An 18,675-nucleotide genomic window follows, 5' to 3' on the forward strand; every position below is an offset into this window, starting at 1 on the left:
TTAAAATGACACAGTATTATTAAGCAATATCACAAGTATTTTAAAATCAGTTCCAAACTGATTTTATTTTATTATTTTTTTCAACTCAAATTTGTCTGGGAGCCATATGCCGTCACCAGAAGAGCCATATATGGCTCGCGAGCCATAGGTTCCCGACCGCTGCTATACACACTAAAATTGTACCAGATATTGCACAAGTCCTCGTAATGGGCGACACAAAGGTACACTTCCAATTTAAAGACTGGAAGTTTAAATCCAAGCTGGATATCGACCTGTCAACATTAAAATCTAATCCCATATTGTGGGGAAGGCAAGAGTGGTCGACTTCAACGTCCACCACTGGCTCAAGGCTGTAAAGAAGGGGAGTCCAGTAATACCCCGATTTACATCTACCCCTTTTACATCATTTCTCAAATACGTCGTTACTATTAATACTGCTACCTGATTTGCATCGCGTAAACCCACATGTCGCCGACAGCATTGTCCGTCCTTTCTCGTATCCGTCGCCTCTCAGCCTTCGACTCCACCTACCCTGTGAATTACTTTGACGTAGTTTGGATAATCATCGTCGCACCTTTCAGGAACGCATCCCCGACAAAAACCGCGATATTACTGGACCACCTATTCTCAATTGAGTGGGGAATCAATCGGACTTTTAAACTTCACTAAGATGTTTTACCAAGCGTGCTTCCCATAAAAAACATTCAATTATGCAACCGTACACCAATTTAAGTTAAACAAATACCACTCAAAACACTTTACTGCAAGATTGTATGTTAGCAGCATGTCTGAAACAAGCAGCTTTCCAGATATTTGTTGCATCAGCATTCCGTTCACATGGTTAGCTTTTATTAATAAGTTGTCATGCAAGTACATGTGTCCATTCGCACTTGGTTCATGCGATTACGTTTGTACAGCAAAGTGCATTAATGCCACAGCGAGTGGTTTTCAGAACGCACAAATTAACACGTGGCAGCCGCACTTCACTGAAAATTGTGCTCAAATGAAAAACTGCAAGCCATTACAAGAATTTCCAATTTTCACATTATTGTCCAAACAGTGATTTAAAAGTGCCAAGAACCCAGAGAAAAACAAAAACACAAAATAACTGCTTATTTTAAGTGTTACAGCAATGCTCAGGATTACGATAACTGGTGCTTTGGCTGCTGGAAGCAGTCTTTATTGTACTTGTGTGAAATGCTTCAAGGGGCCTTAATACAACGCCACTTTCTTGTCACACTTGGGGAAAGGAGACTGCGGACCACGGCAGCGTGTTGGCATTACGAGCCCAGTATTTTTTATTTTGATTACTGCAGGCTTTGCCCAAGGGGCCATCGCTAAAACTCAAGAGCACACGAGCATGTTGTTCATGCGTCACAGCGATACCTCAAGACGGGAGAGCAATCGTTGTCCTTGTCCACGAGACTCATAAGTACGCGTTTTATCCCCGAATTGAATTAAATATACGATTAGAATATGTATCACAGAAGCGTGTAAACTTAATGATACCAGTCCACCACTATTAATGTACTTCATTTCTGAGCCATGCCATTGCACAAGTACCCATTTTATTGTTTCAGCATTATATATGTGCAGCTGTAATGGCTGGGACTGTCACTGTATACGTGATGAATATTTAATGTTAATATTCTATGCGTGCAAACTCTACGATGACAAACATCATATTTGCATGTTGCGTGTGTTATGTTTTCGCGGATACGCCTTTATAGTTGGCAGATAATGTGGCAATGACCAAAAGAGAGGATCAACATAAGAGACCAGGGCTTCGCACATGATACTCACCAAGGAGATACAGTGCTCATTTTCCCAGGAGTGTGTCTGATCCTTCTGCATGAGCAGCCAGCATGAGCAGCCAGTAAGCACCACTTGAACCCAAGGACAAAATACACCCACGAGTATACAGCCACGGAGATGGAGGTAAAAGATCACGTGCGGGAGTGAGATGTGTTTCGTTGCATCTCACGGTACAGAGAGGCCTTCATTCAGCAGTGGATAGATCATGGCTGAGAATGACCACGTGAACCAGACACTTAATTATTCATGAGCAAGTCTCCTTGAGCAAATGAGACAACGCAGCATGCAGCATTCGATTTTAAAGTATAACTATCGAGTATCAGAGGCATTCGCATTATGGTACGATGGGAATGCCCCCAATACTGGATAAGTGCCAAAGTTGAAAAAGTTAACGTTTGTTTCTTGAAGTCAGCTTCAATTTAAAACACAAGTCATTCAGGGAAGCTAACAAATGCCTTTTCCACTCTGTGCTCTTATAGTATGTTTTTCAATGCCAGCATATGTACCGATACCAGTGACATTTAAATGAACCCTTTGTGTCAGCTTTGCATCAATTACATTTTCATAAGGTTGATACAAAAACATGGCATATATGCTACAAGCCTATATCCAAATCGCCCGGAATGATCTAGCTAAATCTCGGAAGCTCAGCAGATTGAACCTGGAGATCGCTGGGTTAGGCGAGCATCGTGTATGACAATGCAGCAGGCAATACCTAACCTTCGATTTAAAGCTTTCGTGACTGCAGGGATTCATCTTCTTGGTTCTTTCGGTGACTTCACCGAAAGAACCAAGAAGATAAATACCTAACCTGTGCAGCGGTGTTGTGGACAGCAGAGGGCAATGCAGCAAACTCTATCACACTGCATTTCTATGCGCCCATGTATACTAACCTGCATTGACGGAACATAGTGAATTACGCTCTATTAACCCCCATGACTTGTAACGCTGTGAAGAGGCCCTCTCTCAGCACTTCCAAAGGGCTGAATGACAAAGGGCGGTACATGTACATAATGTGTGCATCCCCAATGAATCCTTGGTGGTTTCATGGCCTTTGATGGTGAATGCAACTTATACCTCTATTGAATGTAATGTGAATGCATTAATCTCTGAAAGCACCAAGAGAAAAAGGCGAAGAACACAAACAGCCACAGCAAACAGATAACCTTCATTGCACTCTACTCAGGAGATGTTTCTGCGATGCCTTCAGGGTTAGACTTCATCTGCAATAGTTTGTTTTTCTTAACACTGGTGAGGAAAGTCTTTTTGAAGAGTAGTTCTTAGAAATAGAATGGATTTGGACAATACAAGACTGGTGTCATAATTAATTATTAGCGTGCAATGGCAACGCTGGCATAACCAACAATATATTTTATTTACACAACACTTGCAGATGAGTAATGTTGACGGAATAATAACTGGCGAGCAATAGCCGTTGACTTTAATGCCCAACTGGGACAGAACTGCTCCCAAGCTTTGTGAAGAACACTGCGGGAAAATGATAAAGGCGAAGGAAAATGAAAGATTAATGGCACACTTGTTTTGTTCGCTTGCACATTAAATGTCCAATGTTGTCCACTTTTCTCGTTAAAGTGACTTTAATTTGGCTCTCGAAGCCAGAGGCATTTCTGTTAAATTCGGAGTAAGCTTAAATAAAAAAACCGATTGCAATAAAACTCACAAAAGGCACATTGCTGCTCTCAGCTCTGAGATGTGTTGCAAAAAAAAGTAAAATTTTTGTATCACCATTCTCTAAGTTCCATGTCATTTTATACGTATTAATGCTATCACACACACAACCGTTTTACATTTCTAAACTACATTGTGCTCAAGTTATTTTTCTTCAACGCTAAATAATTAAAGGCTACTGATTGTATGATATTACTTTCTTCAGTGTCCAGTGCACAACGCTAATTGTGGCAGCTCCTAGTTTAACAATTGCTGTGAAGATTCCTCGTGCTTATTATTTATCTTGCCAATAATAATAATAGCACCAGCACCTTGAGATGGCTGCAGTGAGATCACGTTGAACATGTGTGTTAAGACTACTGGCTTTGCTTTCACTCACCATTCCATATAAGTGTCGCATCGAAGCTATTTATTTCTTTAGCTTCACTGTCTCGCTGTCATTGCTGGAAATATGTTAATGTTTCATTTCTGTGTTAAGTGGATGATGGCAAGCCAAGGCAGAAATAAATGGACGATCCCCTTTGCTCGCATGCGCAGGCGTAAACACATCATTCTTGCGTTGAGAAAAGTGGGTTTGGGTAGGACACATCGCTAGAATAATTACGGAGTGGCAGCCAAAGCCTGAGAGGATGTACGCCGAGGTTACGGAGCGATGAAATTAGCTCGCGTGGAGGTGCTCCGTGGATTATTGCATCGCCAAGGATCGTGAGGGATGGCGGCCGCTTGGGGAGGCCTTCATCCAGCAGTGGATTGTTCATGACGATTACGCTTACAAACTTACGCCATATATGAACCTTTGACATTTTAAAACTCATCAGGGGAAATCGATAACAAAAAAAAAACTCATAATTTTTTTGCAATCCCATTGTTTTTGTTGTCGATGACAGGTGACATGCTGCTTTGGGAGGAGCTTGTGGGTTCTTAAGCACCGGGAGACCTTGGTGTCCCCCCCCCAAGGCTGCCGTAGGGAGCACGAGGGGGTGTGGGGTGTGATGGGGGAAGGGATGGCGTCGTCTGCTAAACATGTCCCTCCGGTTCTCATGTATCTCTGCTCCCGTCACCATCCTCCTCCTCCCCCCTGCAGTGAACACACGGAAGAGACCAAACATCGCTGTTGCACCTCACCTGTTGCACCTCACCTGTTGCACCTCACCTGTTGCACCTCACCTGTTGCACCTCACCTGTTGCACCTCACCTGTTGCACCTCACCTGTTCATCAATAACAAGTCACTCGTTCGTCCCCCAAGCACGCACGACTTTCATCATTTACTTATATTTTCTTGGTTCTTTCGGTAAAGTCACGTAGAAGGGAAATAATAAAATAATAAAAATAAAACATTATAAAATAATAAATACTAAAATAATAAAATACTATACTTTAATATTATTATTTTTATTATTTTATTATTTCCCTTCTACGTGACTTTACCGAAAGAACCAAGAAGATGAATCCCTGCAGTCACGAAAGCTTTAAATCGAAATTTACTAACATTGTCAATAATAATTAATAATAGCTGTGCACATTGACAAAATATATATCAAGGGTACCCTTATGAGTGAAATAGTTTTCTCAGTTTAATGAGCCTGCCTACAGCAATGCATGGTGGCAATGTTCCCCACATAATAATAAACGGAATTCATTCGCAACATTCTCTGTCAAAACGAATTGCCTCTGGCCGAATAACGTAACACAATTACGTATGACAAGATCGCGGCCAAAACAAGATCATGTAATAGCACGCCTTTGTCATTTATTAATATTTGTTGCCTTCCACCCCATCCTGCCAGCAAAATTAACTATTTGTTCATAACATTGTTGTATATTTTCCCCGGTATGATCTGTGTACACTCCCAAACACACCGTTTGGTCGCGAAAAAAACGACTTCACCTTCAGCGCCGATGCCTGCGGAGCAGTTCGCGAGCGCTAATTCAAGCAGCCGAGTGATTTATGGCTTGGACCCGACACGAAGAAGCCCCTTGCGGGGTTCTTGCGAAGTTTTTTTTTTTGTTTAACGCCATTCTCTTTAGATTTTTTCGCGTTCACCTCGGTGGAATGACTTTCGACACACAACGGTGAATGGAGCAGATAGGGCGGTCCATCTCTTTAATTATGCGCAGAACCACTTCGTCGTTTAATTTGTCCGAACCACACGGCGAATCGATTGCGTTACCATTGTAATATTTACTATGGCGCCAGACCTAAGAGGAAAGCGCGCGGTGAAATCAGGCTCTTGCCGTAAAGAAATGTCGTAATCATTGCAAAAATAGTCAATATCGGAATATATGTACACGTAGTGCACAGTGTATAAATATTTTAATAAACTACTGCTGCTTCCAGGTCTACATGGGTCAGTGAAATATGGTTTGTGAAAATCGCTCACGAGGGGAAAAATCAACATTACGGTTTGTGTGCCTTTGTCGTGACATCTTGGCAAGGCATGTAAACCGGAATACGCACGGACTGACACACTGTCACAAAGTTTATTATTCTTCTGTTGTAATAAAAATGTTTTGGTAATTCTATGCGTAGGCAGGGGTATGTGAACACCGTAGGACTTGCAGCGGTATGCTGTAACATAGACAGTATGCGGTGAATTTTTATACGAGCAGCGTAAAAAATATTTTTTTTATTCCACAATTTTATCCAGATCGTGCTTTCGGATTCATGTCAAGAGACGGAATATCCATTTAGATGTCTCAGAGCCGTGCAAAATCCTTCGTGTTGGAAAATGGCCCACAGAAGCCAATGTCACAGAGCTCCCTCTGAGATCTCTTTATGTGACCTCTGCTGCACACGCAAACGGGCAGCACTATCCCATCCATGTCCAATTATGTATTTTTTTAAATTCCCAAATTTGAAATTTAGCCAAATTAAGTGCAGAACCATTGTTGTGGAATTATTTGAGATAATTTATGTTTAAATTAACATTTTTACTTCCATTGGCTAAAAATTGTGATGTTTAATGCATTACACTGTATATTAAAAGTTAAGCAAAGAGTAACCGAATAATGAATTCAACCCAAACAACACACCGTTATTAACTTGTACATACACATCGAGGCTAGGGTGTCCTGGGTTGTCTGCCACAAGCGACAAGCTCCATTAATGATATAAAACAAGTATAACCCGTAAAAACAAAGTTTTTCACTATAAATCCTTTATATGCGTGGCAGCTAGAGTCCTCGTCCTCTGGCTTGAGATGGCTGCCACCTATGGGTCAGATGATTGTCTGCCAGTATTAAGCAATTGGTAATTAAATAAATCATTTGTTTTCCCTAGACAGTGTAAAATTTTGGAAAAATTTTTTTAACGAACATTAATTGTCTCGCACAACGAGTCTGTGTGCAAAATGTCAGCTCGATTGGATCACGGGAAGTGGGTTAAAAAACGACCGAAAGATTTGCACGGTCGTAAGCAAGCAAGCAAGCACGCAAGCACGCAAGCAAGCAAGCGAGCGAACTTAATATAAAGGATTTAAAAACTATTTAATCAAAAGTTTCGGTCAGGTACACTCCAAAATGTGATGTCACCCTAGTGACGTTTGATTAGCAAACAAGTTCGGGACACTACATTGATGTCACCAGCACATTCCTGATCATACTGGTAGAGTCACGTCAAATCAATGCCATTTTAAAAACTCGCCAAACCATGTCGATGATTATTCGGATGGCTTCTATAATTCCACGTTGAGAAGTACACACCCCAAGGGCGCTGTACAAATCCACGGAAGAGATATGGTAAACACGCGCATCTCTTGCCGTCTTTTGAAAGACTCTCGCACGGACACGAGAATGTCGGTGGGTCGGCTGTTCCATGCCGTGGGACTGGTGGCACCGAGTGCACGTTCGCCGACCGCCTCTGATGACGCTGATCGTGGCATTGGGGGAGTTACAAAATTAGAAAAAAAAATGTGGGTTGAATTTTCCTGTTTTGCAAAAACGACGGCTTATATGTACAAAATGTATATATCTAACAAGCACAAGGGACTGCGCATTGGCAGTGCTGTGCAAGCAGGAATAAAAAAAACCCCACCACATTCACCATCACCACCACTGCATTTTAACAGGAAATATAAATAATATGCTGACATTTTCAGGTAATGACCGTTCTTCAGAGAACAGAGGCAGGACAGAGATTGACCGACTTTACACCGTTGAGCTCTGATAAAGAAAAATGGGAAACGTTAAGGAAAGTGACGAATGAACGGTTTCAAATGCACTTCTACCGTGCTTCTTTGTGTTTCGTTCGGCTTTTGTTAAATTTCCCTTGTGAAGTGTCCACGTTTCTGAACCACGCATCATAAAATGGAAAAAAAAATGCAAAGATTGAAAATGTCCTCCAACTGCTTGCCGTCAATCCGCCACTATTCCGCCACTGCGTAGGCTTCCGCGGTTTGCGCCGTATCGCTCCACGCGTGTGACCCAAACACAGCGTTTTTTTTTCTTTGCGTGTGCGCGTACGGGGTGGTGGTGGTGGTTGTGCCGGCGTCGTGCGACGCCGTACGGTATATTTACCGCCGCGTGTCCTCCAGGACGCGGACGCGAGCCTGCGCCGCCTCCAGCGCCGTCCGCAGCTCCTCGCACTCCTGGCGCCACGACGCCAGCTCCCGCTCGCGCTCCAGCAGCGATCGCTGGAGCCGCGCGTTGGCCTCCTCCAGGCTCTCGCAGAACGCCTGCACGCACACGGGCACGCACGCACGCACACGGGCACGCACGCACGCGGGCACGCACACGGGCACCCACGCACACGGGCACCCACGCACGTGGGCACGCACGTGGCGCACAGACCGGGGGGGGGCAGGGGGGGCGCAGTGGTGGTGCCGTGAGATGATATCCTGATAAATCCGATGAGATGCATTTCCTGATCACTCCGCGTATCTCTGCGCCCGCGCGTGTGTGGGCGCGTGCAGTGCCATCGAATGCCGTTCACTTTCATCGAGGTTAATCTTAGTGACACCCCCATTTCACATGCACATTGATTTCACTCGAGTATTATATTGTGAACCGTTAAAATACGGACCAATGCTAACCGGTAGCTTGTATCTTCTTGGTTCTTTCTGTAAAGTCACGTAGAAGGGAAATAATAAAATAATAAAAATAAAACATAATAAAATATTATGAATCCCTGCAATCACGAAAGCTTTAAATCGGTAGCTTGTAGTTTTGGGTAATTGCGAGGGGGTGAATGTCAAGCTTGCCTTTTGAAACAGTGATGGATCACCCCGCCCCACTTTTTGACTCCCAAAAAAATCCATGAGAGGTTTTTTTTGGGTTAGATCACGTAAATAAATAAATGTGTTGTTAAAACCCGCCACCACCTGACACGGCCAACTAGTAAGGGTTGTCACCTAAACAGCACATCGGTGATTTGGAGAGCCAAGCCACAACATTTACAATCTAAGTATGACATTTTGCCAGTAATTACAACGAGCTTCATCAGGCGACAGCCAGATTTGTGGAGAAGTCCACCTGTTTCGTAGCTTATATAGAGGCGCAGATGTGGTGACCACCCTTCTTAATGAGCCAACGTACATGATGCATGCGCATTATGCGAGCCCTTTGATCCTGTCCTTTAACGACACATTTAAATATATTTACGCAATCTAACCCAACAAAAACTCTATTATGGATATTGGTCGCGAAAGCCTACGTGTTAAACCAATCCAAAAAAAAAGTTTTTTTAAATTAAATATAGGGACCTATTTAAAAAGCTTGAAATTTCAGGATTGCTCCATCCCCCCCATCCTTGGAAGTTTCCAGATCCACCTCTTTATGGATTTATCTAGTTTACACCACTGTCTCAAATACCCAGGAAACTACTTTCACTTTTAAACTGTGAGTGTCAGCGCAATATTATCCAATGGCTGTCACTTTGATAGATCTCGATGGAAGTGTATAATAAGTGCCGGATTAGACACAAGATAAGTAAGCTACAGCTTAGGGCATTACCTTATGAGTGGCCTCTAAATACGAAGAAAAAAATCTAACGGAGTTTCAAGTTTTACAAAATCGATTGAAAAATAAAGGGAGAGAAAAATAACTGTATAAAATGGTTCATTTTCATTCTGACATTACAACAATATACAGGCATTCCTATATTTACGAACCGTGAACTTGACATAGCTTAAGAGCCCCAGCATATCATCCTCCGTCCCTGTGTATGATACATGTACAACTGTCATTATTTACAGCCCTTTGTCGATCCGCTGCTGGGCGAGGGCCTCTCCAGCCGTGTTAGTCATGGAGGGGTTTGTTTGACCCTGCCTCAACATGCTGGTCAGGGCGAAGGTGAGCAGTGCACTGCCACCAGCAAAGGGCCTTCAGCACCAGGCCATCGACGTAGCAATGGGTAAGGGGGGGCGGGCAGCACATGCCGAACCTAATCAGAAAACAGTTGTGATCTTCTGTTGGAATTTTGACTTCAAGATCAGGAACTTCGAATATTAGTTTATTTCCCGTATTTTATTCACATATTTACATTACTCTGGTGTGTATTTCAAAGCACTGCTATCCAATCGCGTCGAGTATCTGGCAGAGTATTCTGAGTATTGGTGAAATGCTGCATTGAACATTTCAAAAATCAAATGCCAGCCTTAGTACTTTTTGCGTGTGTTAAACCTTGATATTGTTTCATGTCAGTGTACATGGTTTGACTGCCTTGAACTATTTACTCAAGACAATCAAATTTAGATCCAGGTGGTTTAATGTAGTGTTGTAAAGTCGAATGCAGTGTTGTAATACAGCACTGAGGCATTGCTCATCTCCTGTTTACAGCCCTGGGCCAATGGTGCAAATTCCACATTCAAGTGGCAAGGGTGGGTCCATCCACAGGACAACTACTAACACTACGGACTAACGCTAACTGGTACTGATTTTATTGACTACACAGGGACCATGGGCAGAGTCAACCCTCACCGAGGATTTGAACTCACATCCTTCCCCATGTTTAGCCACTCACTCCACTGCCGAGATACTTGGCCGGATAAATATAGTAAAGTGGAAATAAGCCAAGATACACCAATGTTTACAGACAATAGTCGATGCTGTAAAACTACTCACAAATCTCACCTTTCCTCCCTTCCTCCGCATGTTGTCTAAAACAAAGTTTACAAAAAGCCCCAAATAACATATGTATACAAAATAAACCTTTTAGATATGTAAATAACAAAAAACTGAAAACTAAGGGCCGATGTTGGCAATGGTGCAGTAACTACAAACACCCCGCGTATTTTTCATTAACACTGACTTATGGCAGAAATACACATATAAATATAAAATAAGCTAACGCTTCAGGCAATGGAATAACACTGGCATGAAAGGGATTATGTTAATACCAAATCCGTTTCACAGGGGGAAGGCATACTTAAGAGTTTACAGTTATAGCCCTCCTTTAGTTGTGGGTTTCAATTCACACCGCGGTGCCCCGAAAATGTTGAAGTGTACAAATTAACGGCATTGATGCGAGACATGCAGTACTGCCCATAGCGGTCGCTTATTTTATAAATATATATGTTATAATAAATACGATAATTAATCATGATAATTTACGGCGCTCTTGTCAATACACTGCTGGAGGCTTCCCCAAACTGATGTTGGTCACTGGGGGGTTGTTTATCCATACTTCTCCGTGAGAGTTGGTGAAGGAGGGGGCCTAGGACCTATTTCAGACGTCAATCACCTCTCATGTTAGCCATTATTTATAGAAATAAAGCTTACGTCACGGGGGTTCGTAGTGTTGTGTGCCAACCACTGCACCACTCCTCCACGAATATGTTAAACAATTTGCGTTTTAGGTCAGTGTTGACGACGTGCAGAATTATTTATACAATAATTGGGCATATTTGTACGTCTCCAAAACAAATCAGAAAACAATGGAGCTATTCAGCATTGCTTGGTACAAATTTATCTCTCTATTCTTGGGATCGTTGCTAAGTTGCTTCAGTTTTGGCTGTTGGGAGACTTTGGCTTCCTTGTAAGAATCTGAACCATGGTCCAGTGTGACTTGCAGCGACCCACAGTTTGTTTTACTACAATGGTTGTGAAGACATTTATTGTAACTTTCTTAAACTTATCGTCATGATAATTATCAGAAGTTGTAGTAGTCGGTTAATAGAGCGAACAAAACTACAAATGTGATAGAACAAACCAAAAATACACGTTAGATAGCAAAAAGAAAAAAAAACAAGATAATCGATGATTAAATTGAACCGTGACCCTTAATCATGACAATTCACCAAGTTGCTAGTGGGGTGTAAGCTACCATACAGCCACCAATCACTTAATGCATGCAGACCTCCCTTCTGTGTCTCTACTAACAAATAATAAATGGGCTTCTTGTTTTATCCATCACCGTACTGACTTTCCAGGCCAATAATTGCCAGCAGCCTTGGTTGAACTAAACGAACTCTGTATAGGTTTCAACCTTCCGGGTCTGTTCCACAATAACGTATGAGTTTGGCTACGTGATTTAGAGGCCGGGGATTGTTGGGTGTGAGGTTATTGTTGCGATGTGGCTGCATTCATGGGGAGGGTAGTGTGGTTTATCGTGTAATTAATAAATTCTCAAGTTTTCTGATATTAAATTGGATGTAAAAACAAGTGCGGGTACCACAAAAGGAGATTTAATTCCACTTTTGCTCGCTCTTGAAGCGAGAGAATGATTCAGACGCTCGAGGGAGAACCACAGACAAGCGGGAAAGGCAGCCAGGCGGTGAGCTGGTGCGAACAATTGCCCGAGCTCTGCGATCCTCTATATAGTACAGTTTTTTTCGGCCAATTAATGAGTGTTGACATGCAGGAGGATATCAGAGCACCCAGAGAAAATCGACACGTGGGAGGGGGCATCAATGTACCCCATACAGATGGAATAGGTGGGGATTTGTCCACATTATGTTGCTACCACCATATACCCTGGCCTGCCAGGGTATATGGTGCCAGGGTATATGGCACCTCGACGCTCACGGGAAGGGAGTTTCGCAACCTGTGTGTGATGCAACAGCTCTCGCCTCCACAGTGCTGGATTTACAGGCCAGGTGCATAGCCACCGCCGCCCGGCTGATCGGGAGGTTCCGCTTGATGTAAACCTTCCATGTGTATATAATGCACGATGAAGGAGAAAGGAACACGTGTAAACGATATGCGATTGAATAGAGAAGTATCTGCCTGAGGTATAAAATAAAAGTGAAAACAATAACTTTTCTAATCCCCTAAGGTGACTTTTACAAAAAAATATCTAAAAAAGACGTTCAAATTACTTTTGCAAAAAAATGGCGGTGATGAATGCAGACTCATGGCAAGTTCAAATGTGAATACAAATATGTTTTGCTCCTCAGGCGATGTAATACAAAATCTAGGTATTTACTGAGTGAATCATGTGCCTTTTAAACTAGTATATTTTACACGGTTTGCACCCTCTAATAAGCCGCCCTCCTTGTTTAACAGTGACCAACGGTGTTATTAATGGAGGTGTGTGTGTGTCAATTATTCTGCAAGCGATGAGGTCACGTGACTTCCCCAATATTTCCGGCAATTTGTGTGTTCTGAGGCCTCGAGTCAGGCTACTTGCAAATGGTCAAAAGAAAACTCACGCGCTGAACAAAATTGGAAATGCCTCTTCGACTGACGACGAGCGACACTACAAGGATTTCTCCACCAGGTGGTACCACCAATCTGTTCTCTGCGCAAGATCCACGATCGTTTGCAACGAATTTTAAAATCTTGGTGTTTTTTTTTCTTTTTACACGTGGAATTCATCCGAGTATAATGGCTTTTTGCCACCGATGGCCTCTTTCCCCTCCATTCTGATTGCATCTTTTCAGAGCTGTCCACCTCTAACGCCACCGCACATTTTCAGTTGAAGTGCCACTCCGTGTGACGGAGATTGGCCAAGGCCGGCCCTTGGGGGGGGCAAGTGTGGACAATTGGGGCGCATTGGTTTAAAATGTGCATTCCGCACTGAAATGATCAATTATTTAGCTGCAATGGTAGCTGGTGGAATTTGCACACACGTTAAAAAAAGTGCTTGTGCGCACACACACGCGCCTACATGCGGACACACAATTTGCTCTCTGGTTTGACCATCTAAATAGGTACTGTTTTGTGGGCATCTATTGCAACTAAAACACAAAAACACACACCTCTGCAACTTTTCTAGTGGACCCTTAAAATTGAAATCTCACAAAAGCACAGTGTGTTTTATTGACTTCTTGTCCTTCCCGCCCTCGCCCCCGACCCCGTCCAATGTTGAGGACGGAAGCAAATTTGACCTCTGCGACCTCACCCTGCTCTCCTCCAAGCTGTCGAAGGGTCCGGGAGGCTCATCGAGGCACAGGAACTCTCGCACTGCAGCGCTGCGCGCTCGCAACAGGGAAACAAGAACAGCGCTGGAAATACTGGGAATCGTTAAAAAGCCGGCGGATCTTCAGACACCGACCACCATCCCCCCCCCCCCCCCCCCCCCCGGGGGGAACTGAGGATTTAGAAGCCACCGCAACGGTGCACAGCTGGCTCGTTATTTTATTTATACATTTAGGCATTTTTGTTACATGTTATTAATAATGTATGTGCTGGTTTGAAGAGGCGATTGGTTAATTATTTTTCTGCACATGCTGTGCACATCAAGTGTGACACAGACAAAGATGCCCACCCTAAACTTTTGACCCAACGCGCTGATGAAAGCACCCCATGCCTTAAATGGGCGACCCATTTAAGTGCAAATGGCTCGCACACAATGGCAAATGTGACCTGGCACGGCGATAAAAATGTTCCCGTTGAAATATTTATCACGGGGTGTGTTCAAAACACGTCACACTGTGCATAAACAGCACGCACCAAAGTAAATTTGAGCCGTCTCATTTACAAAGATTCGTTTCATCACCCGTCTTAACAAGTCTGTTTTGTGTTTATTTTGTTTTTAGCTCTACCCATTATTTTTTATTGCCAACATTTACTTATAATTAACTGCAGCACGATCAATTGCTGTGCCTTTGCAACTGGCTGCAGATTACGTAGTCTGTGCTGCACATCACGGATTAAACATCGCTGAGCACGTACGCACGGACGGACGCACGCACACACACACACGCACACTCTGACCTGGGTCCCATGGCCATAGGAAGTGCGCTCAATTCCACTGAGATGCAGAGTCTGACTCGGTGTCAGCGGTGTCAAGGCACATCATTTTTCCCGACAGCTTGCTTATAAAACCCAATGTGCCCAGTACGACCGACTAACAGGACCTCGCTGTGTCCCGGGCGCAATCGCAACGCTCGCAAACACGCTCTCCCAGCGGGAAAGGAAACTGTCGCTGCTCTGTGTGTGTGCGCGCGTGTGTGCGCGTGTCGGTGCCAGGTGCACAGCCTCCGTGGGTATCTGGACAACCCCGGCATGTTTAGATATGGCTAAGGGACAACCCGCAAGATGTAGAGAACAAAGATTATCGTATTCTCGTGTTATTCCGGCATTGCCTAAGTCACACTAGATCAGTGTTCTTCACTGCAGGGCCCACGGGACACTGACGGCCACTGATGTGCCACTCCCCGGCGACACACAAATGGTGAAAACACCCCCAGCATCATCATCGTCATCGTGCTGCTGTCAAACCCCAATGGATTCAAATGTGTGGCGGCCCGCATACACACTGATGATGTCTTATCAGCGAAAGTACACCCCCTCTCCCCCCCCCCTCGGAAAATTAGTGAAGAACACTGCTCTAGCTAACACAATGTCTCCTGGACATCTGCGAAAAAGAGCTTCATAGCTCATCGGATTCCTCCAATCTAAATAAATATTCTGATTATGTATAGCTTTTCTGGAGATCTGTTAACCCTCGGGCATTGTTGCATTCCGCTGTCCGGCGTGCACGCTGCCTACACCCAGCACTGGCACTGGAGCCACGAGTGATCCCCCCCCCCTCCTCCGCCCCCCTGAGTGAAGAACACTGGGCAAAACCACTGGAACCTCATTTGCCAGTAAAAAAAATATGACAATTGTTTTTTTACCCTTTTATCTGGCAACAAAACTGACACCTTTTATACAAGGAGTCATGTTTGCATAGACCACAATACCTGCAGTCATAATGCAAACAAAAAACATAACTCTGATAATGTATGGGCTAAACCGTGGTTCGGATTCCCGAGCCCTTCAAAACAAGGCGGCCGATCATGCTGACGACGGAACCTTTTCATCACTCGGTAGCGCGCTCGCACGGCAGGCCCAGGACTGAGTCGCTAGCCAGTAGTTGTGTGGATTTTACATAAATTGTGGTGCAGCTGAACTCCTCTTGTCTGTGACGAAGTCGGGAGGGGGAGGGGGCAAACTTTGCAGATCCTCTCTGCAATGTAACCAGTGACCACCATGAGCCATTAGGAAGTGGAACATCCCCAACTTCCCACGTGTGTTCTGCACCTGCACATTGAGATCTGCAGGCTAAAGCGAGCTCATTCACCTCCCATCGAGGTCTGTTCGCTCAAGTGATGGCATTCAATCCCACAGAGATTTGTAGACTAAAGTGACATCCGTTGACTGTCACCAGAGATATGTAAGCTAAAAGCAACCTCATTCACTGTCAAAGAGATCCGTTAGCGAGCGTGACCTCCATTCGCTCCCGCAGAGGTCTGCTCGCTAAAGTGATGGCATTCAATCGCACAGAGATCTGTAGGCTAAAGTGACATCCATTCACTCTAATGTTATCTCATGTGACCTCATTCACTACCATACGGAACTGTTAGCTACAGTGCTCAGCCCGAGCTACCAATGATTTGATACTTGCATTGCCTTTGCCCTGTCCTCCTTTTGGCGCCGTTCTCTGGCCTAACACTGGTGGTGAGACAAGACCATGAAGGAGGCCTTCTCCGGTGTAGCCCAATCAGTTTCAATGACAACGCGTGCATCATCAAAGTACGTGTGTTTGCATGTCTTACCACAAGCGTGATGTGGTTAATGCAGACTACTGGTGCTTGAACATCTTAACGCCTCCTGCGTTATTGACGGAAAGGGTAAAGCCTTTTTTCTTACTACTCGATGAGAGTGAATGAAATATCCTGAGATAACCTGTTCATATTACGCTGATTATCGTACGGTGCGAAAGAAGTTCAACACACATACATAGTGACCCGCCAGCATGAGCAGAATACTGGGGGTTCAACTGTGCGCGTCCGCGGTGTGAATAATAACCTCCGCATCCACGTCGCTCGTGAGCGGGCCGCCCTGCAGGGCGTCCACCGTCTCTCACCTGCGCGCCGCCTGGCTGTTGAGCACGACGCTGTACAGGTACGCCTGCAGGCCTCGCTGCCGCACCTCCAGGAAGCCGGGGTGGAAGTTGTCGCGGAGCCAGCGTTTGGGCGGCAGCTCCATGCGCAGCTCGGGGAAGCTCTCGCGCAGCTGCCGACACCGGTTGTCGACGTCGTCCGAGTGGTTTTTGGGCCAAAACCGCGAGGAGCGGAGGTCAGATCGGAAATTGAAAAGCGGCCGCTCGTGAGCCCACGCGCCACGGCTCGTCGTTTCCGCTCCCCGCCCGCACCTCAAATCGTGCTCCGTCGCGCGTCGCAACAAAAATCGGATCGCCACGTTCCCCACAATGATGCACCTGTTAATATTCAGGCCACGCGGTCGCGAGTTAAAGCGCCGCTTGTTGACCGTCCTTGGGTACGCGTGCCGTTCGATTCGGTGAACGAAATGTCATGATGAAGAGGCTGAGAACGGTCATGCATATGCACGGCTTACGTAACGCTTTCCAACTTGGTGTGTTTATCTTAGGGGGGGGTATTTAATTAGCCGTGCAGATGCCGACTGGCAGCCGTCAGGGTATGACGTGTCTCCATACTTGTAAACAGTCCTCTGTGCCTTGGGTTGTGTTTCTAAAGTTTGGGAGATCCTTTGATCGATGTGGCCAGTTTTGAAATTGGGTCAGTCACTAATAGCAATTCAATATTCAACTCCAACTTTATGCATATTGGATCACCTACATGAGAGTTACAGTGATGCTCTCACCACATTACCGATGGACGGGCGGAAGGGTTGAACAGATAAACAACCTTAGTTTGAAAATGGTTAAGGGTGAAAAACCCAGAGCAGCATACGAATGCGGTTGCTTGCATTCTGTTTTAATAAAGCACAAATAAGGCAAAAATTATTAATATAATTTTAGCTTGTCTATGTCCGAATAGGATTCAGAATGCCTTGAATTGGACATTTTCAGATATAATATGAAATTTAAATGTAAATTATAAGGAATCAGTCAGGGTTTTATTACTTTTTATAATTTAATTTTTTTTGAGAATATGGATGGTAAAGGGCACTCAAGGCAAGAGATGGAATGAAATTACGAGCAATATATTTTTAAAATGTGGAGAGGTTAAAAGGCTTATGATGAATTTTGACTGAAACAATGTTCCTTTTCTAATAGATGCTACATAATTTAATTGGAATGTCCCAGTGCTAATATCACATTACTATTTAATGATGAACCATTTGAGAAATGTTTTCAAACAGCAGAGGGAGTGCGTGCGGGAGCGTGTGTTGTTCTGGAATTTGTACAGAGCGACTTCAACGTTTCGTCAGATTCACAGATTCAGACGTTCGCTGAAAATGCCGAAATACATCGCCTTGGCAATTTACCCGATCGTTGGCGACAGGGGCGATGACACATTTTCGCTAAAAGTCGGACGAACGGGAACATTCACAAACACGCAAATTGGGCCGCTTGTCATTTGATGGTGCTGATCAAAGCACCATCACACGAACACTGATAAGCATAAAAATAGACAATAAAAACGATAATTACATGCACGGTTGGCTACGTACAGTGTGAAAGAAGTTATACATACGTAGATACATCATGAATGTGATTTATGAAAGGCGAAGGATGAAGGTGCAGTGCGGTGACTGATTTCCCACATCCCCTATCTAGTTGGAAGCTACTCCACTGGAGGGACATCTGAGGAACATCTCCAAAAGGGTGTTTTGGCCTACTCTTTTCCGCGCTGGTCAGACCCCTTGAAAGAGGTGGGAATGCTCACAATCTACCCCCACACCAAATACAACCACGTGATTTACAAACGTGCGGTGTACACTGTTATACTGCTGTGTGTACATGAACAACAATCACTTGCGAACACATGGCATTTTCTCACTGATAATAAAACATTTTTTTTTACAAGCCATCTGTTATT

General features: G+C 44.3%; 1 protein-coding gene across 2 annotated transcripts in view; it reads right to left on the bottom strand.

The window, feature by feature from the left end:
• Positions 1-1,269: 1,269 nt before the first annotated feature.
• The window catches only part of SNX16 (sorting nexin 16), a 38,772-nt gene continuing 21,366 nt past the window's right edge, over positions 1,270-18,675 (bottom strand). For both annotated transcript variants that reach the window (XM_061548657.1, XM_061548658.1), the window contains exons 4-7: positions 16,737-16,885; positions 13,785-13,854; positions 8,021-8,178; positions 1,270-4,582 (exon numbers count right to left, since the gene is read on the bottom strand). In XM_061548657.1, the coding sequence (XP_061404641.1) occupies positions 4,543-4,582; positions 8,021-8,178; positions 13,785-13,854; positions 16,737-16,885 (417 nt within the window). In that variant the 3' untranslated portion in view covers positions 1,270-4,542. The remainder of the gene's footprint in view (positions 4,583-8,020; positions 8,179-13,784; positions 13,855-16,736; positions 16,886-18,675) is intronic.

Source organism: Lethenteron reissneri, chromosome 9 (genome assembly GCF_015708825.2).
Source record: "Lethenteron reissneri isolate LAM-NWPU_2019-01 chromosome 9, ASM1570882v1, whole genome shotgun sequence".
In the NCBI taxonomy this organism is placed as follows: Eukaryota; Metazoa; Chordata; class Hyperoartia; order Petromyzontiformes; family Petromyzontidae; genus Lethenteron; species Lethenteron reissneri.